Genomic DNA, 26,361 nt, shown 5'->3' on the forward strand with positions numbered 1-26,361 from the left:
TTGGATGAAACATGAAATTTCATCTGGCGTGTTGAAAAAAAAAGATGGTATAACAAGAAATGGAGCAAAGTGACCAGACTTATAATGAAGGCATTTGCATTAGCAAATTTTGAAAAAGCTTAGATCTGGTACATTATTTAAAGTGGATTTACATGAAAATTTAAGTAAAAAAAAGGTTATGCCTTGGTTTGACAAGGTATATTAATTCCTGTGCTATGATTAAAATTGATCTGTTAGTTGTAAAAGTGCTTTAGATATTTGTTGAAATTGATTGCAATTACTTTCTCGCAACACCCATATTTGTGAACCCCCCCCCCCCCGAACCGTTTTGGGGCTAACTTTTTGTCACAATTTGATTGACATTAATCTTTTGCAACTGACCATTTTATTCAGCATCCTCCCATGATTTAAAAGCTCTGAGTCACAATTATTGCTTTAACCTCTTTCACATCTGTCCCTTTAAAACTTATCAGAAACTGTTTGTACAATCACTATTAAAAAGCTTCGTCTTTGACGCGATGCCCATTAGAAATATAAGTACTCAATTAGAATTTGGACTTCAAGAACAGAGTTTAAAGAGATAATGGTGAATTGCTAATACATATATGCCAATTTATTCATCTTGATTAAGATATACATTCATAAAAGACTTTAGAATCAACATATCACAACACCCTCTTACCTTGACAAATGACAAAGTACGAGTTATTAAAAATTAGTACCACATATATGATCCATTACGGAGATTGTTTAGAGCTTTGACAGACTACAGAATATCAAATAGAATAAAAATATTTAATTTGGTCATGAATAGAGCATCAAATAATTTAGCCATCTTTACACCATACTAGTAGTGCTAAAATAAAGTTCACACATATATATTTTGTTAATGTGATAGTTATAAGAGAACTTACAGCTCAGCAAAATTTGGCTTGAAACATTGTGATCACTGATCACTGATCGTATAATCAAGTAAAGGTTTTATTAATAATAATTAAGTTTGTTTAGCAACGACAGCCATTCAATCTTAACATGATAATCATCCAGCGACTGTGTACACATTACATAGTCACCATTTTTGAGAAGAGCCATATCAAAACAGTTGAAATCTAATGAATATATATCAAAATTGGCTGTGGAATGTCTTACAATCAATCAAAATTTTATAGCCCCTGACTGTCTGAAGTTGATTCATTACACTATCATGGTGCCACAAAATTAAATCCAATCAAATAATTTTATCCCTTTAAAATAGTAGGCCTACCTAATGCTCTATTGAAGGTTAAAGAAGATGACAATATTATAATTACTCTTATCCATTGTACTATACCACTAGATGATACAGGGTCTCATTAAAGTTAAACTGCCAACTCGTCCACTCATCACATGGTCTACCTGCATTTAGTCTAATGCCACTCCATCCATCAACATTTGGTCTAACAACCATTTGGTCCAATCGTCACTTCATCTAATCAAGAGTTCGTCTATGACCATTTTGTCTCATAACCAGTTGGTTTAATATCCATTTTACTTTCATTCGTCTCGCCCAATTAACACTTAGTCCAATTAGACCAAATGGTAAATTGACTAAATAGCTATTGGACCAAATGGTTATTAGACAAAATGGTGAATGGACGAAACGGCAATTAAACCATGAGGATAGTGGGCAAACTGATGGTAGATCAAATGATAGTAGACGAGATGGTGATTGGACGAATTGGCACTTGACCATTTGAAAATAAACCTCATTAAAAGCCATTAGAATGACTTGGCTGGAGATAAAATAAGACTTAACAATTATGAAATGACCACTCATGTAGATACTGTTCTTTCAAGTACAACATAGTATCGAAAAACTTTTTAAAATGTACTTTACAATCATCTGTGGTGCACTATGCAGAATTCATACCATGGCAAATACAATGTAGGGCCTACTCTAGCAGAAAGTATGTCGCTCAAGTATCCATCTTTAGTAGTATTTGCTGTTCTAGTTCATACATCAATGAGTGCAATTTGCTTAGCTGTAAGTCTCCTAAAAGTATTGGTATCACAATATATTCAATAACTATATGCAACTAGATGCAACACTCTAAACACAACAAGACATAGTACCTTCCCCCATATAAACAGCATGCATGCAATAATATAATTCATGTAAATTTTTGAAAAATAAGACACCTCCATTGTTGGCTAATACCACCACAAAAAAAGTTGAATTACAAGAGTTGGAACACATTGATATCATAAATTGAAAGAATGTGATATTTTGATAATTCTAGATGAGCAAATAAAAGTCATGGATTTCTAAAAGTTTGGAAGATTATACAACTCAAGGCAATGATGGAAATACAATTTTCCACTACCTCCACCCAAAACAAGGATTCATTGATGATAAATTGGTATAATAATAAGAATTAATCTGATAGATTCACTGTTACTAGACTAAAATCTTCACATGCGTATTTCAATATTGTACTTTCAAATTCTCTGCAACACATAAACATGTTAAAAGTTCCAGTAAAACATTACCTGTTACAAGTCCACAAGATATAAGTTCTAACTTCTTTTGACGTAGACTGCAATGACGAAACATTAGCAACTTCTCTCGTTATTTTATACCTGTTACAACTTATCACTCATAAATTTCTGTGGTATTTAATGAAACAATGAAATAACTTCCATGAAGTAAGATCAATATAAAATATGGGGTGGATTATGCTCCTTATTTCAACAAAGATGCATGCACAGATAAGCTTTTTACATTTCAGTTAAATTTTGAATTCAATAGATTTTCAGCCACCATCACAAAATATTTGTCAGCAACTGCATTCAGCAAGATGTGTATGCTACAGATTTCAACTTGCGCAAGTAAAAATTATACACTTGGTAAGAGCAAATTTCATAGTCTGTTCATGTACTTATTTCAACCAGAAAAAGTGAAAAAATTATGAATCATGCATTTGCATACTTCAACCATTGCAAAATGCTGATCAAAGAAGTAAACATCTACAGTGCGTCCAAGAAAAAACACAAGGGGAATGCCTCTGGCCGTCTCACCTGCATCACGCAGTTCAATATAGCAGCAGTGCTGACTTTGAATACTACTCTAACTCGCACAAGATGTTCAGTGATACATGGTTACTCTTATGTCCACTTTTTATGAACTAGACCAATAAACTTACAGAGATATGATGGTTATTCAACAGATACACCCAATTCGGCCAAAGCTCATTGACCTTTGACCTTGGTCATGTGACCTGAAATGCGCACAGGATGTTCAGTGATACTTGATTACTCTAATGTCCAAGTTTAACGAACTAGACCAATAAACTTTCAAAGTTATGATGGTAATTCAACAGATACCCCCGATTCGGCCAAAGTTCATTGACCCTAAATGACCTTTGACCTTGATCACGTGACCTGAAACTCGAACAGGATGTTCAGTGATACTTGATTACTCTTATGTACAAGTTTCATGAATCAGATCCATAAACTTTCAAAGTTATGATGGTAATTCAACAGATACACCCAATTCGGCCATAGTTCATTGACCTTTGACCTTGGTCATGTGACCTGAAACGCGCACAGGATGTTCAGTGATACTTGATTACTCTAATGTCCAAGTTTAACGAACTAGACCAATAAACTTTCAAAGTTATGATGGTAATTCAACAGATACCCCCGATTCGGCCAAAGTTCATTGACCCTAAATGACCTTTGACCTTAATCATGAGACCTGAAACTTGCACAAAATTTTCAGTGATGCTTGATTACTAGTATGTCTAAGTTTCATGAATCAGATCCATAAACTTTCAAAGTTATGATGGGAATTCAACAGATATCCCCAATTCGGCCAAAGTTCATTGACCCTAAATGACCCTTGACCTTGGTCATGTGACGTGAAACTCATGCAGGATGTTCAGTGATACTTGATTAACCTTATGTCCAAGTTTCATGAACTAGGTCCATATATTTTCTAAGTTATGATGACATTTCAAAAACTTAACCTCAGGTTAAGATTTCGATGTTGAATCCTCCAACATGGTCTAAGTTCATTGACCCTAAATGACCTTTGACCTTGGTCATGTGACATGAAACTCTAATAGGATGTTCAGTAATACTTGATTAACCTTATGGCCAAGTTTTATTAACTAGGTCCATATACTTTCTAAGTTATGACGTCATTTCAAAAACTTAACCTCAGGTTAAGATTTGATGTTGACGCCGCCGCCGCCGTCACCGCCGGAAAAGCGGCGCCTATAGTCTCACTTTGCTTCGCAGGTGAGACAAAAACCAGGATTCCTATGTCTGTTTACTTCAAAGGCAAATGAATTGGGATATTTAATTTACATCAACATATAATTCAATTATTCCTCTACATGATGAGACGAACACTTCATATCACGCATTAATGAGCAAGAAGAGTTTGAAATTTTAGTGTCAAAATCAGGTTGCGCAGAAATATTGGACAATATTGGTGCATGATACAACCATACTGATTCGACGATTGGCTCATTAGCATTTCTTTTGTATTTTTTGTTAAGATTTTCTCACTGATCCCTGAAACGAGAGCGGATGCAGATTCCCAGGCAAGTTTCTGCGCAAATTGTTCCTGATATGCTTCAAAATCTATTGTTTATAGTCTGTCGTGCGTGAGCGAATCTATCTATGAAAACGGTTTCCTTTTTGTGGGACACACTCTATAGCTTGATTCAATAGAATTGGTAAACTTACATCTTTTCAGAATTTTCTGACTTTCCATGACTCTGTAGAGAAGAAAAAATTATCTCAAGAATTCATAGCCCATAAAATGAAACATTGCATAACAATTCAAATAGTTACCATTCAAATGCTAACTGTCAATTATGCAAGGACTCATCATAGCTCAGATCTGCTAATTAAAAAGAAATAATTTGAATGTACATGTACATGATGTGTATGATTTTCATGACTTTCCAGAATATATCAGCAAATTTTTACAGAGTGTTTCATGAAAAGATGTTGGATGTTTTATCCAGCAGTTACTATACTGACAGTCAGAAACCTTTGAACTCAGCCTATCAAAATCCAGGAAAGCTTGATTTTGATGTGGTTTTGTAACTATCGCTATAACAGACTTTGTCAGATAAAATGTTTAAGTCATTGCTGCCACATGCAGGATTTCAGGGTCCTGTCACACAAAAATAAGCAATTGATCGCAGACCAAATTTGATGATTGATTACACTGACAACAATTTACAATCAATCAATCATGACAATTACTAGTTACAATTATTCCTTTTGTTTGTAATAAGAGATCCAGAACAGCTTTCCATAGTCCCATTTTACATAGAGTTGAGATACATGTAGATTACAATGAAACTCAATGACAAATTGAAGAAATAGTAATTAGGATCAATCTTAATATTTGATATGAATCAATCACAGCATTTTGTAAGACATGGCCCACATCCCCCCCCCCCATTGTCTCACTGCAGGAATGGAATATAAGGCAAAAATTGCAATGCAGGATTTCCCATTACAAATTATGATAATCAGTGGTCAATATATTTTTCTTTTGTTTAAACTTTAAGGAACCTTTAAGTCATAGAAGCATGAGATGATTTGGGGTTACAAACACTTTTAGATAAATGATCCCGGTATTCAAGGGGCATTGTTGGACATATTACGCGCTGCAAACAGCGCAAGCTGCCCAATGACGAGAACGTTATACCAGGGTATTCTCACAACAATTTCCTGCATGCCCCCGATTTGATAATCTCAGTTCGCGTATACTTCGCTTGCTGTTCCAAGATCCTGGCAGGTTTGATCCGCCTCCTTATACTGTGTGACATCAGCAGATGTTCAGGCCAACGCTGACATAGCCAAGAGCAGCGCAGCATAGGTGTACAGTGCATGTGCGCATGTGCTATGCATTACTGGCGAATGATTGACAGCTGCGTGCAAGTGACATTGATGATTTTCATAACGAAGATGGCGGCAAGTACAGCAGGTTACAAAACTGTCCAACAGCGCCCTTTAGCAATAAAAAAAACAAAGACAAATCACGTATGAAGACACATCACAACATCATCAAATTGCAAATTTATAATTATAACTACAATATATCCATTTGTGTAATTCTCAACTGAATACAAACACAAATAAGTCAATCTTATGAATGCATCTCTTTGCCCCTAAATGAAGCTTTGATGACTGCTCATGAAGCATGAGTAAGACAAGATAAATTAGTTAATAAAAATAACAATGTTCACATTCATACAGCATTAAATTATGGGGCTGTATTCTGAAAAATTGTCTTAAGAGAAATAATCGTGTATCTTTTCTTGTAACTTGTGCTAGGCGCATATAAAATATCCCTTTGCGCAAGATAAAATATCGAGTATTCTGAAAGTTCTCTTATCTTTGTGTTCTGTTAACTTCCTTGGAAAATTTACAAGAGGTAGGGGGCTACTGTAACTTATTGTTGCATGCAATATTTTTGTCTGCATTAATCATTTCTTTGAGCATCCAGCAAGGAGACATTCCAACGACGGATTGGTAAACTTATCAGAAAAAAATTTGTGTTAGAGACGATGAATCCCCAGGGATGAAATTTTTTCAGAGAAAAAATATGTCTTTGAGAAGAGCCACGTGTATTTCTAGCACAAAAGCGCTCAAGCATAAGAGTCGGGCGCAAGGAAATTACGCCTCATGTCAACAATGCCCTTCATTATTTTTCAGAAAAGACGCTTCTATTGGTTGACCTAAGCATATAACAAGCTTAATGATTGGTTGATGATGAAATATTGGGCGTGTCAGAGATAAAATAGGGGACGTACTTACAGAGATAAGATAATTTTCAGAATACCAATTTAAGAGAATTTTAGCAAGCTGTTATCTTGCTGACTTACAAGAAAAGTTACAAGAAAAGTTAAGACAATTTTTAAAATACCACCCCTAAATTTTTGAAAGACCCAATTTTAACCAATGTGACATATTGCATTGAAATCATGTGAATAATCATATATTCACATTTAAAAAGTATGAAACTATTTTTTCTAAGAATCAACCCACAGAATATTCACCAAGGATATTGTATCAAATAATATGTATTTACATTTCTAATCAATAGCTAATACTCATAAAGACAATGTAATCTTAAAATTGTAAATCAAACATTCACCAAGCCACAAAAATACACGTGATGTTAGAATTCCAATAAAGAAGTCCTTGTATTTACATACATGTACAACAGTCTACATATGCACTGGCGACGCAGCAATTGCTCCTGTGACAATAGCTCCGGGCTTATTTAGTCTACGATGTAGGATTAGGATTAGCTGGGTGCAATAGGGTTTTATGCAAGGTTTAGAGTTTGGTTTAGGGAAGGATATGTTAATTCCAGGGTTGGGGTTAATCCTTCAATTAGTATGTGGAATTTGTCGCCGAGCAATAGTCGCCAGAGCAAATGTCATGGAATAATTTGTACTTGCATGAGTTACAGGATAATATATAGCTCTCCAATCTATTATTAAGTACAAAGTAAAAATATGTATACGTGACTTGGAAAATCAGAGAACTTTAGTAATAACATCATTTGCACTGAAATACAACAAAATTGGTAAAAGGTAATTAATCCATACTCCTAGGTATCATTATCACTCTTCTCTTCTTCCTCCTCCTCCTCTTTATCCTTGTCCTCCTATTCCAAAAGTATTCTTAGGGCATGGAGGACATGTTGTCATGGTAAAAGCTAACGGTTGTAGGTAGCGATGCGGTACTTGCAGACAGGGCAATGGTGAATAGCATTCTGCATGCCATCGACACAGAATGGAATACAGCAACAGAGCCAAAAGCTGAAATAAATATCAATAAAAAAAAAAAATCAAGATTTTAGCCTTAGAAACAGAACACAAATTTTAATAATCAATGTTGAAAATGATATTCAAATACATAAATATCACTATTGATATTGATATTTTTTTCTTTTTTCAAAGCTGTTAAATGAAAGTAGACTGTTCATGTAACATATAAACGACAGGCACAATGAAAAAACATTGATCACGTCATGAGAAAGCTGTTTACACAGAAGCAAAACATTAAGTGTCACAGTGATATGAAACCCATAAGATTTTTTTCTTGTTCTAACAGTAACATCAAAGTCCTTCAGCTTATTATCAAAATCAGCTCATCAGCCAGCCTAGGTTGTTAAAGTAGTGACAGGTTATTCGGGCCCTTCAATGGTTTTTAGGTTTCAGTCCATATTGTACAACGCCTAATTAGCTTGTTGTACGCGATCAAATGGGAGGCTGAATGTCACACATTCGTACCGTTGCACACAAGACGTACCATCCAAAATGTACCATTGCACGGCTTTAGGAGGTGACGTCACAATGCGATTTCATTGAATTAGGTGACAATGCGCGTACAGCCCGCTGGCTAAATGCGCATTGCTGTCCAAGATCATGTGCGCTTGTGGGCCCGGCTTGTGGGATTTTGCTTTTCGCTTTCAATATTTTTGCTCCCTTTTCATAGATTACTGGAAGGAAAAACTCTTTTTGTTTTTTCATATTTTCGCTAGATTCCGAGGCGTTGTACAACACAAATAGCGAATATTCTTATTCGTGCAATGGTGCGAGATTTCGCATTCGGTGAAAGAAAGAAACGCTCTATTCAACTCGGCTAACGCCTCGTTGAATATAGAGCATCAGTTCTTTCACCTCATGCGAAATCTCGCACCATCGCACTCATGCCTATTCGCTATTTGTATAATATCAACCTCATCCATGGTGTTCTTTTGGGATCCAAAAATCTGTAGGACTTGTGTGGTATGGTACAGAAAAAGTGGTGGATTTGATAACAATTCTTCCATGCTCTTATTGTGATCCAGCCATCCATTACTCTACTTTCTTGGATACAGGAAGGTCAGAGTAACTGTATCCAGACTTGCCATACTCTGACCTTTTGTATGACTGGGCTTTGTCTGACCCTTCCTCCAACCAAAACTGCCTACTGTACATCTGGTAGGGTTGCAAAATTCCCGGGAATTTTCATGGCGGAAACTTTCCATGGGAATAAACAGGAATTTTGTGAGAATCTTGTGAGAAAAATTAATAGGAATTTTCAAGAAATAAAGGGAATTTTCAAAAATCAACAGTTTGATGAATATTTGATACCATGGGCAATTTAAAGAATGAATAATAGATTTATACAAATGGAATGTATAAAATTTGAGGAAATCAATTCATAATTTTGCATTTAAAAGCACAATTGATCAATTTTTCTGAAAAAAAGAAAATTCCTGAAACTTTCCATGGAAATTTTCCACAATTTCCGGCTCTTTGCAACCCTTCGTTTGGGTTGTGATAAGGTAAATCTTTGGAATGATAATCCATGCTAATACAAATTAACTCTGGCTAGGAACCCACATTATGAAAGAAGCAGTAATCAAATCCTGCCATTAACTGATCAACCTGGGGCCCATAACACAAAGCTTAGCAATGATCATACATTTTTCTACCATTGATTCCATTTTACTACAATGTACAATCAATCGTAAAAATCAAGCGTGCGATCAATCACTAACCTTTGTGTCTCGAGACCCAGAATCTTGCCTAGAACAGGTTTTATTGTTACGTGATGCCCACTTTCCATGCTAGTAATTCCATACTTCTCAACTGTTGTCCATCACCATGATCTCGAAATGACCTCAAAACAACTACCGGTACTTTTTTTATATTATACCAAGTACACAAAACCTAACAGATTTTTTATACCAAACAAACACTTTTGAAACAGTTAAATCCACCATAAGAGGAACAAAATTAGCTTGCTGGTGGTAGCATGCGTGTACATGTATAGTGATTCTGAATCCACTATGATACATTTTGACATGAGTTGATATTTACAATAGACGAACAAAACAAATACTTTAAGCACATTACAGTGTAGCTTTTGACACATAAATGGGGCAAAAGGTTTCTCTTGTACCATGATACAAAACCAAGGACTACATAGAAATTGTCTCCAATTTCAATGTCTCCAGATTCAATGAAACGTGATAATACAAGAAATCTGTAGAGTCCATGGTTTGGCATCTTGGTTCAAATGAAACCTCCCTTGAGAAAATACGGGCCCAGAATGTGCATGACGTACCCGAAGATGAACATGAGAAAGCAAGCCAGCCAGGCCATTGTGCCAGGCTCATGGGACACCATCGTTGTGACTTGGTTCTGGCAGTTGGGGCACTTGGTGTTAGACGGCAGATCTCCAAAGTGCTGAACAACGGTGGTCACTGTATGGGTTGGCTGGGAGACCACCACGGTCTGCTGTCCACCTGGTGGGGGCACCCCTGGACCACTAGGGTAACCACCCTGTCGGGGTAATGAAAGGGTTTGGGAAGGAAAATAAGAAATAACCAAGATACAGTATGAAGGTGATTGCACAACGACACAGATATGATTTTATTTGATTGATTTGCTTTAAGCTAAATTGAAGTTTAACATGCTTTACATTACATTTTATGAAACATTTTATGATACAAGGGTCATGCTGTACACATACATGTGCTCAGCCCTCTTGCAGTTATATGACAATACATGTACATTGTATGAAGACAGTAAAACATTCTTAAAAGGAGAAAGAGGTGATTACTAAAACTTGATTTGCTCTGACACTACTCCACTTGACACAAAACAAACAAGATTTTCCAGAACAGCCATTGTGAATCATTTTGGATAAAATTACAAGTTGATCGCTTGGCAGATGATGTGAAAAAGTCCCAACAACTGACAGATTTCGATAGGTGGAGTGCAACGGTAAGTGATGTTAAATGGCCGGACAACTTTAAATAACGATCTTCACATCTTTAAAGACCACACGATAGATTGCAAGACAAATGATATTAAATGGCAGGCCAATTGAAAGATGATAGATCACCATCTTTAAAGATCCCAGGATGAGTGGATTGCAAGGAAAGTGTTGTAAATATCCCCCAACAACTTCAAGATTTTCATCTTTGAGGATCGAAGAATGAGTGGATCGCACTTTAAGTGATGAAAAATGACCACACAACTTAAAGATTATCATCTTTAAAGATCCCAGATGAGTGGATCGCACTTTAAGTGATGAAAAATTACCACACAACTTAAAGATTATCATCTTTAAAGATCCCAGATGAGTGGATCGCACTTTAAGTGATGAAAAATGACCACGCAACTTAAAGATTACCATCTTTAAAGGACAAGTCCACCCCAACAAAAATTTGATTTGAATAAAAAGAGAAAAATTCAACAAGCATAACACTGAAAATTTCATCAAAATCGGATGTAAAATAAGAAAGTTATGACATTTCAAAGTTTCGCTTCATCTCACAAAAACAGTTATATGAACGAGCCAGCTACATCCAAATGAGAGAGTCGATGATGTCATTCACTCACTATTTCTTTAATTTTTTATTGTTTGAAATATGAAATATTTTGATTTTCTCGTCATTGTCATGTGAAATGAAGTTTCATTCCTCCATGAACACGTGGAATTCTATTATTCCAACATTTTGTGCTTCAGGCAAGGAGGTCCTAATCGTCAAATTCGTAAAAACTGAAAAATTGTATGATTCAAACAATAAAAAACAAAAGAAATAGTGAGTGAGTGACATCATCAACTCTCTCATTTGGATGTAACTGGCTCGTTCATATAACTATTTTGTTAAAAATAAGCGAAACTTTGAAATGTCATAACTTTCTTATTTTAAATCCGATTTTGATGAAATCTTCAGCATTGTGCTTGTCTGATTTTTCTCTATTGATTCAAATCAGCATTTTTTTGAGGTGGACTTGACCTTTAAAGATGCCAGGATGAGTGGATCACAAGGAAAGTGTTGCAAATATCACCCAACAACTTTAAGATTTTCATCTTTGAGGATCGAAGAATGAGTGGATTGCACGGCAAGGGATGAAAAATGACCAGACAACTTAAAGATCTTGATATTTGAAGACCACAAGGATGGATTGCAATGCAAGTGAAGTCATAAAAATGACCTGACAAATTTATATAAAGATTTTCATCTTTTAGGATCAGAGAATGAGTGGACTGCAAGGCAAGTGTAGTAAAAATGACCTGACAACTTTTATTCAAGATTTTCATCTTTAAAGATCACAAGATGGGTGGATTACAAGTAATTTACAAGGCAAATTAAGATATTTTTATGTTCAAAGATCACAGGATGAATGGATTGCAAGGCAAGTGATGAGATCTTCACCTTTAAAGATCAGATGATGTGAGTTTTGTAACGGCAAGCGATGGCAAATGACCAGACATCTTTTAAGATCTTTAAATTTTCCAAGATCAGGGTCCCACTGCATTCAAATTTTCTAAATGATGTGAACTTTGCCATCAAATTACTATGGTATCAATGCTCAAGAGCCAATCACATCCATGGATACCGTGTAAGATACCAGTGGATGGATGGAAAAGTTTATGATATGCATGTAGGTGTATTTCAGACCGCCTCAATGTTCGCAAGTTCCATCTATTCTCTTATCGGCAAATTAAAATAGAAGGTACTTTGCAAATTATGCGAAAGCAAAATACCCATATATATCTCTAAAAGAAAATACCCACTAAATAGTAGGTACTTGGCCAAAATTACAGAGATTTTTTTCAAGGTCAAGGTATTTTGGCGGTGTGAAAGCAAATAGCGGGAACTCGTCAACCCACCAAGCAGATGGGCACGAGTGCCTCGGCCTCACCTGCTAATCAGCCCGTACTGCGCATTCTAGTAACTCTGAGAACTTACACCGGAAGGGTCTGCTTCGGGTCAGTATGAATGCAAGAATTGTCAGGTAATTTTTAGCCTGAACAAGTTGTCATTATTCAACAAATACTCCCGTAATCGAGGCGGTCTGAAAACCCTGTAGCGAGGGAACCAAGAGAATGGAGGGATTTGCAAATCGGGCGATGTCAAATGACCAGATCATCATCTTCAAAGACCTTTAGTAGGAACCTACCCAATGAGGCAGAATCCACCGCAAATCAGCCAGGCCAAAAGGCCCGGCTCATGGGTCACCTGGGTGGTCACTTCATTCCCACAGTTTTTACATTGACAACGCACAGGGAGGTCACGGAAAAGATACTGCTGGTTGACCATTACAGTGGTCACTGTTGGTCCGGTCACAACTACTCCAGTGGCAGCAGGCTAAGAAGATAAGTGAATGAAAGGGCTGTTCATTCATCTGTGAATGCAAGGGCTGTTCATTCATCGGTGAATGCAAGGGCTGTTCATTCATCGGTGAATGCAAGGGCTCTTCAACGATATCTAGCATATGCAGCCATCCAAAAACCAATTAAAATCATGTTCAACTTCTGAAACTTTTAAAACGCACATAAAAACATTTTATTTCAATTCCCCTTATAACTTCCTTTATTCTTGTAAAGTGCCTTCAGCATTCTACAGAGTGGATTTGGTGCATAATAATAATAAATCAACATTATAATTACATTAAGCAACTAAAAAACAAACAGTTACAACAAGTGTAACAACAAAAATTTAAAAAAGAAAACTAAGAAAACACTAAGAATATTTACAAGCAACAACAAAGACAGTTACAAACATCATAAACATTACACAAAAAATAGTAATTCAAAAACAATAAAATATACTGCCCCCATTAATCATACAATGTACAAGTAACATGGGTAATATTAATATTAGAAGTGGTAGTATTTTTAGTAGTAGAAGTAGTAGTAGTAGTAGTAGTAGTAGTAGTAGTAGTAGTAGTAGTAGTAGTAGTAGTAGTAGTACTAGTAGTAGTAGTAGTAAGTAGTAAGTAGTAGTAGTAGTAGTAGTAGTAGTAGTGGTAGTATTAGTAGCAGTAGTAGTAGTAGCAGTAGTACATGTAGCAGTAGTAGCAGTAGTAGTAGTAGTAGTAGTAGTAGTAGTAGTAGTAGTAGTAGTAGTAGTAGTAGTAGTAGTAGTAGTATTAGTAGCAGTAGTAGTAGTAGCAGTAGTACATGTAGCAGTAGTAGCAGTAGTAGTAGTAGTAGTAGTAGTAGTAGTAGTAGTAGTAGTAGTAGTAGTAGTAGTAGTAGTATTAGTATTAGTAGCAGTAGTAGTAGTAGCAGTAGTACATGTAGCAGTAGTAGCAGTAGTAGTAGTAGTAGTAGTAGTAGTAGTAGTAGTAGTAGTAGTAGTAGTAGTAGTAGTAGTAAGTAGTAAGTAGTAAGTAGTAAGTAGTAGTAGTAGTAGTAGTATTAGTAGTAGTAGCAGTAGTAGCAGTAGTAGCAGAAGTAGCAGTTGTTGTAGTAGTAGTAGCAGTAGTAGTAGTAGTAGTAGTAGTAGTAGTAGTAGTAGTAGTAGTAGTAGTATTAGTAGTAGTTAGTAGTAAGAAGTAGTAGTAGTAGTAGTAGTAGTAGTAGTAGTAGTAGTAGTAGTAGTAGTAGTAGTAGTAGTAGTAGTAGTAGCAGTAGTAGTAGAAGAGTACTAGTAGTACATTAGTAGTAGTAGCAGTTAGTAAAAATCAATATATACATGTACCGTAAACGATAATAATAGGTAATAATGACCTCACGTACATGTAGTTAGTACATTTGTTAGAAAAAAAAACATCATATGATTTAAAGTGAGGTTTTATATAAATAGCAAAAACCACAAAAAAAAGTTGAAATAATCACAAAAACACAATTCCCAAAAAAAAAAGAGTGAAATTATCCCAACCTTAGTTTTTGTTTGTTGGTATGTACTGTTATCAATAGTATATTATATCTAGTGTTGACTTTAGTAATGAAATGCACATAATTTCAAGAAGTCTGAATTAAATTTTTTTGAAATCAAACTTCCTTGTTGTACACAAATACCCAACCCATTCTGGTAAATGATAACAAAATTGCTTCCAATCTTTTCCTATTGAAATTAGATACCAGAACTTTTACGTAAATGACATCTGTTTCCCATTCCATTCTCTTCTCCATTTTTACTAAGGTTCTTCCAAATATTAATAATACTTTAGCCTTTTATAAACCATAGAGATTCTAGAATTTGAATTATAAATGTAATGGTAGATATACATATGATATACTGTATGTAAGTCGTATGAGTCAGTGTATGGTATATGTTGATAATAAACTACTTGGCAAAATATATTATGGATAACAAAAGCAATTCATATTAACTCAATGAACATATATATAATTAAAGTTCACACTGATCAAAGTTCATATTTCCTACCCACACACCAATCAACTAAGAACAAAGAAAAATAAATTGAAAGAGTTGCCTTGATGATAACATGTAAGATACATGTACATATAGGGCAGTATGTGACCATTGTCACACAAGTTCCCGTAGCCCATTTTTTAGTGACTCTTTATATAGGCCTACTTATTTGAAGACAAGTTAATCAAAAAACTGTCTAACTTGAAGCCTGAATAACAACTTTTATGCAACAGTCTCTCAAATCTTCCCATTTTCTTTCAATTCAACCACTCTATAAAAATTTATCGATATTTTATTCAGCATTGTTGTAAATATAAGCAAACAATGAGAATGCAAATATTTTATAGCATCTTGAAAAGGGAAGTTACATGTACAGTATGCTGTACAGACTGGGAACTGAAGTTCACGCATTAGAAATTTGTTAAAAATAATATACCACAATGTAAACTGAAACTGTACATACATTACAGAGATATGATTAGACAAGGTCGGAGAAAGAAGGATAATACATACTGTATAGTAATTATAACCACAAGGAAAACCCATTAATGGTGAGAAAATTACTTCAATTTAATGTTCAATCTAAAATTGGAAGTATATGTACATGTGCAGTGTATGCACCTTTGTAATTCGTAGATCTTTTTCTCATGAAATATACTATTGTGTTCATTCAAGACAGTGTCAGCTAATTGATAATTAACCTCCGAGTCCTGATATGTTTTTAATTTTCAATAAAAACAAAACCCATAAAACTAGGAAAGCATGGTGTACTACATTCTGGCTCCACTAAATTTTCTCCTCAGGTATATCCACTTACAAAACCAAACTTACAGATTGATGGTACACCTCAACCTTAAGGGGATGGTCCAGGTCAAAAATATTTATATCTAAATAAATAGAAAGGGGTCTAAGCTTTCGATCCTAGCAGAATCTTCTTCGGAGGCAAAATGACAAACATAAAAGGTGGAACAACCATAATATAGACCACAGACATTCAACAGCAACACTGGAACAAGGAGACAAAAGGGGCATTAGTGAAAAGAGATGACCAATCAGGTTAATGAAGGGGATGAAAGAATGGAGTAGGCAGACACAAATAAATAGAGTAAAATTCATAGAGAAAAATTCTGAAAATTTCATCAAAATTGGAAAACAAAGAACAAAGTTGTTGAATTTTAGAGTTTATCAATATTTTGTGAAAACAGTTATATGCACGTCATCATAAATATTCATTAGGTGGGCTGATGATGTTACATGTACATCCCCGCTTTTCTTTTTCTTATGTTATTACATTAAATCATGAATGTTTCATTTTTTCATACATGTATATCTCCATTATGATGAAACAAGTTGCGGCAATTAATAACTCATGCACTTTATCAGCTGTCAATCCAAATGTTTTAGTTCTTGGTAGAAAAATTAAACCTTATTTCATATAATAAAATACAAAAGAACAAGTTGGGATATGACATCATCAGCCCAACTAATGAATATTCATGAAGACATGCCTCGAACTGTTTCATTGGAATAATGCAAATCTTTAAAATTCAATAACTTTGTTATCCAATTTTGATCAAATTTTCAGCATTTTGCTCTGTGAATTTTACACTATTTATTGAGTTATAAAGATTTCCAGCCTGGACCATCCCTTTAAACCTAACCCTAATCCTAAATTCTCACATCATTCTCATCTAAAAACTCAATTGATATCTACAAAGTATTTTCATTGAATATAATTTGGGTATGAATCTTGATTGTTTGATTTTCTTATTTTTTGTTACTTTTTTGTTTTTGTTCAACCCGCACATAGACATGACAATTGTCATGTACAATAAATCCATTCAACCTCTCCAAATTAAATCAATTGACCGACCACTTTCTTTTATTTTGTCTAATTTGATAAATTATTAATCGCTGGTTTGACCTAATTGTATTATTTCTTGTTTAAATTCAATAACCATAATTTTATTTCTCTCTTTATATTACAATGAAGGTTTAATTAGAAGTACTTTGTAAACTATATTGTAAATATGTTACATGCAATAAATACATGAATACAAAAAATATTTTTAGAAGTATGATTATAATCTTGAAGCGCCATGAGCACCAAAATGTGGACCTGTGCGCTATATAAGTAGCCACCATTATTATTATTATTATTAATCACATGCGTACATATATTTATATTTTACGTTATTCTATGTAGGCATCAGCCAATGTGCAGAACCTCTCAACATAATTTTCATTCTTCAGGTGATCCCCAGGCATTGGCTGGTGCTCAATTTTATATTTCTATTGTATCTGTCATGCTTGTTAGTATCTTGCCTGAAAATAAAATAAATCTTAAAGAAAATCCTATCACAGCCTAACCCCAATACTACATCCTCAGAAAAATTGGCAGAGGAGAAATTGGTGTGTTGTGTTACCTTCAGCTTAACAAATAGTTATTTCAAAGAGAATACTATGAATATGAATGAAAACTCACAGCTCAGCACGTAAGCATTTAAATTGTTATAGGGGAATCCAGCCTTGGCCATAAAATGTTTTGTTGGGAAGGAGGAAAAATAAATTAAACAGAATGGTGAAAGTTTGAAAGAAATTGGACAAGCAATAAGAAAGTTATAGCTGCTTTAAAATTGAGATCACTAATACTATGTAGATTTCAAATTGGCAACTGGGTAATTAAATTATGACAAGGGACAAGGACAACTTTCCCATAGGCCATGTACTTTATTATCAGGGATTTGTGGCTTTCTCCTAAGTACCCATTCCCCTGGGGCAGTAATCTAAATATAACCCATGTAGTATATTGTTTAATGTCCTGATGAAAGAAAAATATAATTTGAAATAAAACTTTTGGGAAAAATGACATTTTAGCCATAATATGTATTGGAGTACATGGAAGAGTAGTCCTTGCCTTACATCACTATGACATCCCATATGAGGCCAATTTGAAATCTCCATGGGTATAGTGATTACCAATATTTACAACTTTTAAAAATTCATATCTTTCTTTTTGTTTGTCCAATATTGTTCAAACTTTCACCTATCAACTTGTCTGATTTTTCTTTTCCTTATAAAAACAAGTTTTTATTTGGGTTGGATTCCCCTTTAACACTACTCATATGTACATGTACATATAAAGCAAACATCTAGTTGCCCACTACAAGTTATTGTCTGGCTAAAGTATACACTGAAGACCAGCTGTCACATCTAATTGACTTTGGCCTTTATTAGTCTATTATAACTGGTTATCACAAACACATTGTTAGGAACAATTTTTAAGCTACACATTCAAACCAACGAACAGTACTGTACATTGCATTTAACATGTTACCATCCCTGAGAATCTGGAACACGCACTGTCATAAAGATCAGTTTAGAAAAATAATGAAATCTTGGAAGATCAAGAACATGATTCAGGCCTTTAAGTACCTGGGGCGGTATTCTGAGGTCATTTTATCTTTAAAATAATTTATTTTATTTCTTAAAATGAAATTGGTATTCTGAGATGACATTTTATCTCTCAGAAAAAATTTATAATTTTATCTTGCGTATAAATTTCATCTTGAGTAAATATAGATGATACGCAATAGAACAATGCCTGCGTTGACATACCCATCGCTTATCTGGCCACTGCAACGCAAATGACGTGCTCGCGCCCAAGTTAATTTGAAGAAAAAGATAAAATAAACTTAAAAGAGGGTAGGGGCTATTTTATCTCCGCGACGTTGATTTCACCAATATTTCTAGGTGAATTAACCCCAAATGTTGACATGAAAATGAAGAAAAAGTATATATTTATTGAGAATAACACCTTAACGTTATTCCTGTACAATCAGAAAGTATTTCATAAGACTTGTCTTGACTAATACTGTCTTTGTAATTATGCTTGAAAACATGCAATACAGACTTCGAAAAAAGATGAGAGTATCGTCCGTTTTATTAAAAAGAAAACTCTGTAAAGACGAGCAAGTGTATAGTGCAAGCGTATTTGAAGTCAATAAATTGACGCAATCTCACCCCTTTGCCACACCTACCGGCAGAATGGATTTCAATTGATTGAGTGACACGAGAGAGCTATAAAAGCGCGTTTCTAATTGGATATTGATAAAAAAGTAGGTGTGTCTTACAGAGATACAATGAAGATAAAATTGTTCTCAGAATACCAATTCAGAAAGATTTTAAGGATATTTCATCTCACTGATTTTAACAGAGATAAAATGTTTTATTTTATCTGAGCTAAAATGGATCTCAGAATACCACCCCTGGTCAAAAGTTGGTACCGCATCTTTTTATATCTATAGCACGAATCTCGCTATAAAGGCACTATGCACCTCTATGTAGCAGTTTTGTCTAAAAGTGTGAGAACTTGCAATGACAAACCACACCACTGTCTAGGTACCTTTATATGGAAAATGCTTGTTATACAGATGTACCAAAATCAAAATATAGAGCTCCAAAGGTATAAAGTCTTCCAAAATGTTGTTCAACTCAGGAATGGCCATGAAATACACATGTACACGTTATAAAGACAAAACAGAAAGGAAAAAAAAAGGTTTGTTATTCATCTAACACATTAAACCAAATATGACAAAATGATTAATGTGAGTGAGATGGTGAAGGGATGACCAAACCACAATTATTACTTACCGGTGGTGGATAAGGCTATTCATGGAAGTTTTATTGAATGGAAATATAAAGGTAAAATAGAGGATTGTACTTCAAACATGATATTTACTTCTTGGAAAAATAGTTCAGAACTGTGTACACAGTGACACACTACATGTATCACTCGTTGAACATACACATGATGTGTGGCTTATAATTAGGGGAAGTTTGGTTCTATGACGTGCTCTAGCGACAATTACTCCAATGGAAAATCTGCATGGTAAGCTAAACATAAAATCTATTTATCTCCAACATTATCCTTTTCTTCATATCATTCTGAACCAATAACCCTATTACATTTAAAATCCTAATACCCTCCAAGATATTAAGGCCGGAGCAAATGTCGCAGGAGTATATGCCGTGTCACTGAAATCCACCCTAATGATGAATTGGTCATAAAGATAGAGAATAATCAGGGAGTCAGTTTTAAGGCGAGTGTGAGCAATCACTCGCTACCACTTGCCTTAATAATCCATTTCAGGAACTGATCAAATTGTTAAAGCCACCTTATGAAACCTCATGCTCAGTCAAGGTCTTATGAATAACTCACAATTATCAAAAAAATTGTAAGCAAAACACATACTGCAAAAATGACATTAACAAATTTATTGAAAAAAAAATCATATATGACTGTCTCTTTTTGGTTGTGTGTTGTAACTTAGAGTACATTTATCTATCCATTTGGTAATCAGACTAAAATGCTCCCCTTGTATGTCCAACAAGAGCTTTTTGTAGTGCTCCCCCACCACTCCCCTTTAAAAGTGTCAGGAAAGCTTTTTATTGGTTCCCTCAAAACTGAGCCCCTGAATAACATTTATCTAGTGTCCATTAGGTAGAAACATTGCTCCTCCATGGATTTACAAAATAGACCCTAAACAAAATATTTTGACAAGTTTTCTCCATCCACTGACAGGGATGAAAAAGTACAACCTTTTTGCCTAATTCGGCAAGTTTTGATAACCTTTCCTGGTACACACATCACCCAGCCACGACAGATGACCCTATGCTCTGTGGACGAGCATGATGTTCACCTTGTCATGAAAATTTTCCAAACAGCAACATGTGCTGTAAACCGTGGTGAGAACCCATGGATGGTGGTTATACAATAATTAGAACATATCATACCACTTCAGAACATGATTTTATTCCCCACCAGCGAGCAGCTTCCATCTTTTTAATCAAATATGACACTATACTGAAACAACTGAGCTGCTTATTTCATTCTTCTACTAACTATAAACCTTGCGCCTCAACAAAATATGAATAATTGCTACCACGTTACCATGCCATTTTCCATTGTAGCATTCTTAAAGATCAAGTCCACCCCAGAAAAATGTTTATTTGAATCAACAGAGAAAATCGAACAAGCACAATGATGAAAATTCCATCAAAATCGGATGTAAAATATGACAGTTTTGTTTATTTTTCATAAAACAGTTACAAGCACAACTCAGAAATATGCCAATGAGAGAGTCAATGATGTCCCTCATTCAATATTTCTTTTATTTTTTATTGTTTGAATTATACAATATTCACAGATTATACAACAACCATCTTGACTGAACAAAAAAATTGTTTTAAAAATGGTAATTCCACTTGTTCTGGGAAGAATACAACTTTGTTTCGCATGGAAGTAAGGAGAACATTTAAGTAATTCATATAATGAAATACAAAAGAAATAGCGAGTGGGTGATGTCATTTGTTTCCTCCTTGGCAAACCATCTAGAATACATACAATGGTTTGGTGTGTTTAAGCAAAACTTTAAAATATCATAACTTTCTTATTTTAAATCTGACTTTTGATATTTTCAGTGGTGTGCTTTTTTTTATATTTCTCTTCAAATCAAAATCAACTTTTTGTTGGGGTGGACTTGTCCTTTAAAATATACAAAAGGAGTGCTGCAGGGCTAGCACCATGAGTGCATTTGGAGGGTGCGCACGCTCTGTTTAACAACATATTATACATTACCTGCTGATAGCTTGCTGGTTGAGGTTGGTTAAATCCCCCTGCTGCTGGTTGAGGGGGGTAACCAGGTTGGCCCTGAGGGGGGTAACCAGCTGGCTGGGGATAAGGGGCTTGCTGTGGTGGGTACGGTGCTCCTGCGGGAGGGTATGCTATAAAAGATTCAAGAAAATTAACTCAAAATGTTTATCATAATAAAAAGACATTTTCAAAACTAGGAGATATACATGCAGTACACAAACTGTGATTTGAAAGAGCCCACGTCAAGAAAATATTAAGGCAAACTTTGTCCAGAGGCAAATATACTTTAATTTGTGCATTCATACCTCCCCAAAGACTGTTCTGGTATATGAAGAGCCTTACATTGTACTAGGGCAAAATATTTGGATTTGTAACCATGTGCCAGACACTAATAAGTTCTCGCAAAAACTCTGAAGGTAGACTTTGTGTTTCCATATTATTTTCTTCATACATGTTTAAAGCATAAGTCATTTTAATACAAGACTACACTTTGATTCAATATTATTTTATATTCTGTCTATAAAATAATAAATTCTGTAAAATAATTAATATGAAATACACAGTGATTAAATAATCCATTTTTAGATATTGCATTATCTTTGTCCAGTTTTAAGGGGTTTCACTTTTCCAGGAAGTAATTCTATTCTGACACATGCCCATACAGGGCTTTTATTTCACTATGTACACAAAAATAACAGAAATTTGTTCTCTCAAGTCTTACATGTATTTCCTTCCTGAAAAGCAGGAACTTCTCTTAAAATTCAGGATGTTGTTGAAATGTGTGTAATACATTATAAGTTCTTCAAAGTGCCTAGAATAAGCAATCTTTAAAAGCACATACAATATGACAAGCAAGCCAATTCAACAATATTTGTTCATGAATTCAAACATTCTGGCCCATATACATGTATGCACTTGACATGATTGAATGGAGGCTATGAGTCACACTTGGAGTCTGTATGAATTTGAATTTATGAACAAACTTCATTCATATGGCATGAATATTTTTTTTTTAAATATATACAATGATAAAATAAACAAAAACATGTCTGTAATGTCAAATGAAAGAAAAAGGCTTAAAGGGGTCTACATCCGTGGGCTTTGCAGAAGCTTTATATTCAAGTGTATTTATAGTGTGATTTAAAAATCAATCATATTAAACCATCTTTATGGCATGAAAAATGTTTGTGACTATAAATTGCCAGACAATTTTTTTTTCTCTTATTGAAAACAGCATTGAGGGTAGCAAATAAGTATTTCATGAAGGTACAAACCTTTGCTTGCATCCCCAGGGTATGGGGGAGGTGGTTGGGAAGGGTCCTGATCTGCCATTGGACAGGTAGTTCCTATGTGATGCTAGTACTGATGACTATAGTGCACTCAATGAATTAACGTCTAACAAGAAGAAATCCAAACAAAAATATATAGGAGGGTGTTTAATAAGCTACATGTAATACATTATCATCATCGTCATTTTCGTCATCATTGCCATCATTATCATCATCATAATAATCATCATTCATCAGCATCATCATGACCACCATCAGCAGCAGCAACAGCACGATCATCATCACCATCATCATCATCATTACTATCAACATCACCATCACCATCATCATCACCACCAACAAGAGCAGCAGCAACAGCATTTCCTTTCTACAATGTAATAGAAAGGTTTATATTGACTCTCACACCATCACCATATCTTTGTCAAAAGCAAGTCCACCCGAACAGGAAGTTTATTTGAAATCAGAAAGAAAAAAAATCAAACAAGCATTATACTTTACATTTCATTAAAATCAGATTAAAAATATGGAGAAATGTTTTTTTAGCTTTGGCTGGGATCTCCGCTTTTGCATGCATGAAGGGTATTCAAGTCTTTTCAAAGGTTTGCTTACCGGTATTTTGACAAAACAGAGATATGGCATCATTTGGCTGCATGCAAATGAGGACACCAATGGCATCACACACACTCGCTATTTTCCACCATTGAATCAGAATGATGTAAAATTTGGCTTGATTTCTCATGGATAATCTAATTTCATCATTGTCATAATTTGTTGCGACTTTTTAGCGATTCTCTTCGTCATCAAATATATACCAAAATAAATTCTAATACACTGTACAAAATAAATAGTTTTTGATAGCATCGCTTCCAGGTAGTGTGCAAGATACTAATTGAGTAGTGAGTTTGAATTTTATTGAAAATTTTGGAATACAAAATTTGTGACTCACGTTAATCTGTTTGTAAATTGAGACTATTCTAGTTCATGTGCCAGGGCCAATCAATAAAATCATAATTTGAATCTGATGATCTAAGGTTCATAAAGCGGAAAATTGCTTTATATAATTATAAAAAAAACTTTCCCTTCACAAATTCTCTACTAAGTGCCTATGTTTTTATTGTGGTAATACGATTGTTACTTACATTATTGTTACAAAACATTATCACAGGTTGCATAGTCTTGCACACCTTTTGCGTCAACCTGCAACATGCTGTTAGATGCGTTGCGATGTCAACACATTTTCTTTTCCAAGAAATCGATTTCCTCTTGAAAAAAGGAGTAACTTATTTTTTGTGATGATTGACGACCATTTATCATTTGAATATTATTTGTTATTAAGAAAGTCTTAAACAGGCTTACTGACTGCTTGATTGCTAAAAGTATTGTCACCAAAAGATTAATTAGACCTAGTTCCAATTTTCCTTCAAATGAATTTCACGTTTTGTCATTTTAAGCCCTCAACATTATACATGTACTAGAAATAACTGTATAATGATGTTCAAGGGCCATCAAGATCCTGCTTCAATTATCGTAGCGAAAAAATTAAAATAAAATATAGTTTAATTTCCTACAACAACCATCATTCAAATTGCAACCAGGCATCGCAACATACATGTAGGCCTGGGACTTTCGGGTATTTTTGTCTTCGGGTACCCATGGTAATTTTTGGGTGGGTACCCAGGTACCCCAAAATCATGTCGCATAAAATATGACTGGTAGAAAAACCCCATAGGTGACGTCATCCAGCCACTGCGCAGCAAGGCAATTTATGAATGAAAATATAGTAAGCAGTGCAAGCCTCCCGTGCATGCCCCACTCGCATTATTCCATTGAAACAAGTCTGCAATACTCTGTCACCTTGTACCAAAATCGACCTAGAATTCCACTTTCCAATATTTTATATGAATTATGAAAGGTTTTCTCACCGGTACCACATAGGTAAGCAAATTTTGATTACTTCTTGCTTTTCCATCAAAATCTTCAGAAGAAGCGTCGATATTACATCGTATGAATTCGTGAGTTTGTAGAATCTATCGCTATGTGCACAAAGTCAATTTATTTCCAGGTTTCGGAGAATCAGATGCGCCAGCTAATCACGATCGCATTACCATTTTTGGTTTATTATGAACTGAAAATGGTAACACGAACGTGATTGGCGACAATTGAACGATCTCAGTCACATCATCACTTGAAAAACTTGTATATTTATGGATATTTCAAGGGTAATTGGTGAGATTCAAAATGAGAATTGTGTACTTTTGTGATGAGTTACAATCATGTCTTACACTACGCAATGCAAATCAAATACATGTACGTTATACTACTGGTGAGCAATTTTCGGGTATTGATTTTTCTACCTGGGTACCCGAGGTTGTACCGTCCAAGCAGGACCCGGGCACCCGGGTTTTAGTCCCAGCCCCACATAGTAATATTAATGGATGCACACACTCAGAGTCCATGCACCGACAGGTCAAGAAAGTTGTCATCAACTTTTAACAACGCGATGCTGAGTGATGCACACACCAAACCAGAACCACCAACAACCTAAATTCTCAAAAACACCTTAAAATTCTACTTTTATTAGTTTAAAGTTTAGTCACCAAAATAAAAAAAAATGATGCATTGTCATTAAATTATTAATTGATCATGTTGATTGTCAAAACACAGCCACAGGTCAGCTCAGCTCAGGACTTAATTAATTTCACACCATCTTCTTACAAAATTATCATGATGATACTACTGACCAGTAATCTCAATTTACAGACTGAGACTGTATTCTGCAACAAAGCCGATTTGGCTCATGTACTATGCAAATACACGAAACAAGAAATTGTGAGGACGCCTATCACTTGTGTTCATAAGAAATTGCACACAACGGGAATGGAGATGACCCAGTGAGTTGAGCCTGAAACAGCGGGCCTGTATTCTGTAAATGTAATGAATTGAATGTTTTGTAACTGGGAGTGCCCATTTGGAATGCAAAACCAAAGGTCAAGATATCCTCAATCTTATCAAATTATAATGTTACATGAGGTGAAAGTCGGAAAAGAAATGGCATGTTTGTTTCACGGCTTACAATTTTGAATAACAACCTTTTTTAAGAAAACGAAGGGAAAACTTACCCACGGACAGGTACTGGTCACACGAATCAAGAATGATCATACAGTAAGGTATCCGCTTTCAAGTCACTTACTGAAATAAAGTCCAGGAATTTCGACTGAATTTTA

At 34.9% G+C, this 26,361-nt stretch overlaps 1 protein-coding gene across 2 annotated transcripts; it reads right to left on the reverse strand.

The window, feature by feature from the left end:
- Positions 1–4,392: 4,392 nt before the first annotated feature.
- Positions 4,393–26,361, reverse strand: LOC121423241 (cell death-inducing p53-target protein 1 homolog). 2 transcript variants are annotated; one of them, XM_041618561.1, is made up of 6 exons: positions 26,257–26,361; positions 23,123–23,243; positions 21,834–21,979; positions 19,847–19,861; positions 10,138–10,355; positions 4,393–7,838 (listed from the first exon to the last, which is right to left on the reverse strand). In XM_041618561.1, the coding sequence occupies exons 2-6, from the start codon at positions 23,178–23,180 to the stop codon at positions 7,736–7,738; spliced, it is 540 nt and encodes a 179-aa protein (XP_041474495.1). In that variant the 5' UTR covers positions 23,181–23,243; positions 26,257–26,361; the 3' UTR covers positions 4,393–7,735. The 2 variants fall into 2 exon arrangements, with proteins under 2 accessions (XP_041474495.1, XP_041474496.1); XM_041618562.1 differs by lacking the exon at positions 19,847–19,861.

Source organism: Lytechinus variegatus, chromosome 10, assembly GCF_018143015.1.
Source record: "Lytechinus variegatus isolate NC3 chromosome 10, Lvar_3.0, whole genome shotgun sequence".
In the NCBI taxonomy this organism is placed as follows: domain Eukaryota; kingdom Metazoa; phylum Echinodermata; class Echinoidea; order Temnopleuroida; family Toxopneustidae; genus Lytechinus; species Lytechinus variegatus.